This window comes from Cyprinodon variegatus, unplaced genomic scaffold, assembly GCF_000732505.1.
Source record: "Cyprinodon variegatus isolate N-32 unplaced genomic scaffold, C_variegatus-1.0 Scaffold295, whole genome shotgun sequence".
NCBI classification, from domain to species: domain Eukaryota; kingdom Metazoa; phylum Chordata; class Actinopteri; order Cyprinodontiformes; family Cyprinodontidae; genus Cyprinodon; species Cyprinodon variegatus.
Genome location: NW_015150748.1, coordinates 752,423 through 756,656, shown reverse-complemented (window position 1 = coordinate 756,656; position 4,234 = coordinate 752,423). Strand labels below are relative to the sequence as shown.

Below are 4,234 nucleotides of genomic sequence, written 5' to 3'. Positions count from 1 at the left end.
TGCCTTTTTAAAAATATAAACTTTAACTTCTAATCTGTGCTCTTCTATATTTAATCTTATTTTCAGCATTTGCAGGGTTATGCAGTTTACTGCAAAACATTTCAGGAAACTTTTCTCATTCATTATATTCTCTGTTGCTTGGTTGTGTGTGTGTGTAGGGTCAGGGCTGGGGGGATTATTTACTGTCCCAACAAAGCTTGCTTTTTTTTTGTTTTTTCATGCGGTTAAGATAATAAAACCAGGTTCCTAAAGTACAGTGTAACACATTGTGAAATTACTGACGCGGCAAGCAAAGATGATTTTAGGGCTTTCTCAGTCTTTTTTAGGGGGGATTGTTTACATTTTTGTGGTCAGCAAGCTTTTCCTGTGTATTTTTTGTGATTAAAAAAGTAAATTGTCACCCCATTGCTATGCACCATTTCATTCTGGATTTATTCTGCTGTAATTAAACCCAAGCAAATGAAAAACAGATACAAGGCCACAGCTAATGAAGAAAGCGAGGTTCTAAAGAAGGCTGTGATTTGATTTAGTCCAACGATTGTAAAGTAAAAACAGGATTCAAAACAAACCAAGTACTATACTAGGAACTGTGCAGTACACCCGCAGTGACACACACAAACTTGTTAAAGGCACAGCTAAAAACAGACAGGTTATTTATTGCAGATTATACAATCGTTAGAAGATTAATACCCTAGGGGGGGCTAAAAAGGCTCAGGCTGACTTTCATCTCAGACCTGCCCCAACAAAGAAAGCTGAGGTTAGAGAGACAGGGTTGAAAGAGGTAAGCAGACTGTCAGAAGACACAGAGTCTTCAAACACAGTTAAGTGTTATGTGTGTGTTTGTGTGTGCACGGGTTTCTGCGTTCATCACTATAACCCCATAATGAGTAGCCTTGAGGGGGTCCATAGCCATTTGGCTGCTCTTCATTTCCTGATTTGGAGAAAAGAAAAGCATTATCAAGCCTTTTATCTCCTCAACAGTGACACAAAAATACATACACAGGCACGCACCCACAGAGTGCAGACCGGTTGTGGTCTTACCACAAGGTTTTACACAATTAGGCCTATTTTACTCTCAAATGTGAATGCTGTTTGCGTTTACAGTTAATTGATCTTTGTGTTGAGATGTGTGCATGTGTGAGTGTGTCTATGCTGCAATTAAGCAAGATCAAACCACTAGAGTTGGAGAATTAGCCATCAGTGAAGCTCTGAAGTTTCCGACATGGAAGAGTGAAATCCGAGGGCTGGAGCCAGACAGACAGATTTTGACCTCAGATTGGAAATAATTGCAGCTTCCTCCTTTTTGTGTCTTAAACACACACACAAGCACATGTGTGCGTTACACTACAACCTCACATGGATTTAGAGTTTGGCCATTGATGTGAACTAATTTGACCTAGGTATAAACCTAAGAAATATTCAACAGCTCTGGACATGAATTTGTAGATTCAGATTTGACCAAAAAACAGAACTTCCTCTGATTATTTTGAAAATATTGGATAATCATTTTGTTTATTTGTCAAGGTCTTACTTTTTACAGATGTACAACTTTCACAAAGCAGCAGAGTTTTACACTTAAACAGCTATCAGGGAATAACATCACATGAATTTAATGAGAGACGTGAAAGAGGCAATAATCATCATCCGACATCTAAAGTAGAAACATTGCACATTTTTCAAATATCATATGTAGCAGAACAGCACAACCTTTGTGTCAACCGATCGTTGTTATTTGCGTTACATAGTTACTTCCTATAATTTAGAAACAGCAGGAAACCAGAGATTGTTTAAGAAAATTAAACTAACTTAACTCGGGTTTAACCCTGCATTGCCTTGTATGTCATAACCACCAGGGGGCAACACAAATTGCATAAAAATTGTTTTACATATCTGCTACAAGTCAATGATGTTTTGTTCCATTTGACTCCTTATTTTCCTTTTTCAGACTTGAACTATTTCCATAAATTTCTGAATAATATTTACTGTGATATGTTAAACATAAAGCTTCATGATGGTCATTTCTTCTGTAAACTGATGATAAAGCAGCTATAGTTGTATTAGTACCATAATAACTCATCGATACTGAAAGCAGGCGAGTATTATAGATTCCTGAAAGTTTGCATACATCTTTTTGATTTATTTAAGCTTATGACAGATGCATTTTCACATTTTTTCCCCCTAATTCTACCTGCTGATGTGCAGGAAACAGAATTAGCTGTTAAAACATGTATATGCATGACTGAGCATAGGATACAAGAAATATATCTTCTTTTTTTTTTGATAAAGAAAACTAAAACATGAATTTTTGACAGAAAAAAAAACAAGATTAGCCACATAACATAATGTTGACTTGGCAGGAGTTTTTGAACACTGTTGATATTTGTTCACATTTATGACTCAGGAAAATGCCACGGGCGGCTCTACTGCTATTACTTGTTTATTGGCAGTGACGTGGTGCTAGTCGGCTGCTCAGTGCATTTGGCCACACACATGCACAACACTCCCACTGACAGCATTACTGTTGGCTGGAATGTTTCAATTCATGACTTCACTGATTGATAATAGTAGTTAAAGCCCAGGAAGCTGCAGGCGCCAAAAGTTCATTAGAAGTGAGTGAAAAGAATGAACATTTGCTGTCATTTCAAGCATTACTCTTGTCTTTTAGGGAGAAAACGCAAACCCAAAAATGTCACAGAGCGGAGGTCAGACGAAGTTCATCTTCCTGTCCTTGATATTGGTAAGTTGTTTCCGCACCTCTTCTCTTGCATTTTAAAACCTGTCTCCGGGATGATGGTGGCTTAGGAGGTACAGTCCGTTCTGTAACCAGTGGGTGACCATGTCGAGCCTCCACCCTATCCATCTCATCTTGCTGTTGATGGTCAGATAAACAGCTGGTGCTAACTGTATTAGTGAATGTAGCATGGGGTCTTTGAACGCTTTGGGGTCTTTGAACGTGATGCAGTTACCTTAGAAATAACCATTTCTCTTGCTTAGCCAAATGTGATCCTTATATCCGGCTGTGCACCTGCATCTTACATTTTTCACTTTGGTCCTGAGAAACATGTCTGATCATACCCACAGTTGATGCCACAGTTGGCACTGCATCATCCAGACTTTGTGGAGTTTTGTCCCTACGGCAGTCACAATAAGCTGTAGTAATAACTACATCTTGGAGTTTTGTCAAAAGCTTCTGTCTCTGAAACCTGCAATGCTCGGCTTGTTTAGATGTTGAAACCTACTGGCCACGCCCCTTCCATTCATGCTCCCTTTTTTGATCCTCTCTCATTTTGCAGACAGAACCAAGTCAGTTTTTTTTTTTTTTTTTTGCCACAATTCAAGTTTCTTACATGCAGCAATGTAGTCACTGTTTCTAAAGGGATACATTCCTAAATGTAAAAATTCAAACGTAAAAATTCAGAAACATAAAAAATAAAAGCATAAAAAGTGTTCCACAATTGAGATAAATGTATCTTTTATAATTGGGTCTTACTGACCAACTGAAAGACTTTCAAAAAATATAACATTTTATTGTAGTGTTTTTTCCTTAGAATAAAACCCAGAATTAGAAAAAAATGTATTTTACCAAAAATCACCTCTCATCACTTATCAATGTTGTTAACTATTCCTGCACAATAAATAATACTGAAACCTATAGTGAAAAAAGGTATATATATATTTGATATGTTGGGTTGACCACAGTGTATATAACCTTGTTATGAGTTTTTACTATCTAAAAAAAAGGTGACATGATACAAAGGACAACATCTCTCGGTGAAGATGCCATTCAAAGGAGGGATATTTATGTTCATCCTTGTGTCAGATTATGGCTACTAGAATATAGTTACTAACTTCAACTTGCCCAGATTTAAAATAAAAAAGTTTGAATATGACAGCCAATGCTTGAAAGGACTCATGTTAACTTCGTCAAATGGATGATGAAACAAGAGTAGAAAATAAAAAAATTCACTGCTCACTGTGGTATCTCAGAGTCACTGTCTCCTTGAGAAATAGGAGACATTGTCTATATTCTCGTCAATTGAAAAACACCACTAATGTGAAGTTTTGCAACTATGACTGGAAAATTAAAGCCTGTGTAAATGTTTTTTTTAAACCCAAGATAAATGTCATAAATTTAAAAAACATATTATGATGGCACTGTGGCACACGTCACTGTGGGCGACAGTTTCGTTGTGTCCTTGGGCAAGACACTTCACCTGCATTGTCTACTGATGGT

General features: G+C 37.2%; 1 protein-coding gene across 1 annotated transcript in view; it reads left to right on the top strand.

Annotated features, from left to right (window-relative positions):
* The window catches only part of edar (ectodysplasin A receptor), a 51,916-nt gene that overhangs the window by 14,472 nt on the left and 33,210 nt on the right, over nucleotides 1-4,234 (top strand). The window contains exon 2 of the mRNA XM_015383830.1: nucleotides 2,666-2,737. Coding sequence (XP_015239316.1) covers nucleotides 2,687-2,737 — 51 coding nt within the window. The 5' untranslated portion in view covers nucleotides 2,666-2,686. The remainder of the gene's footprint in view (nucleotides 1-2,665; nucleotides 2,738-4,234) is intronic.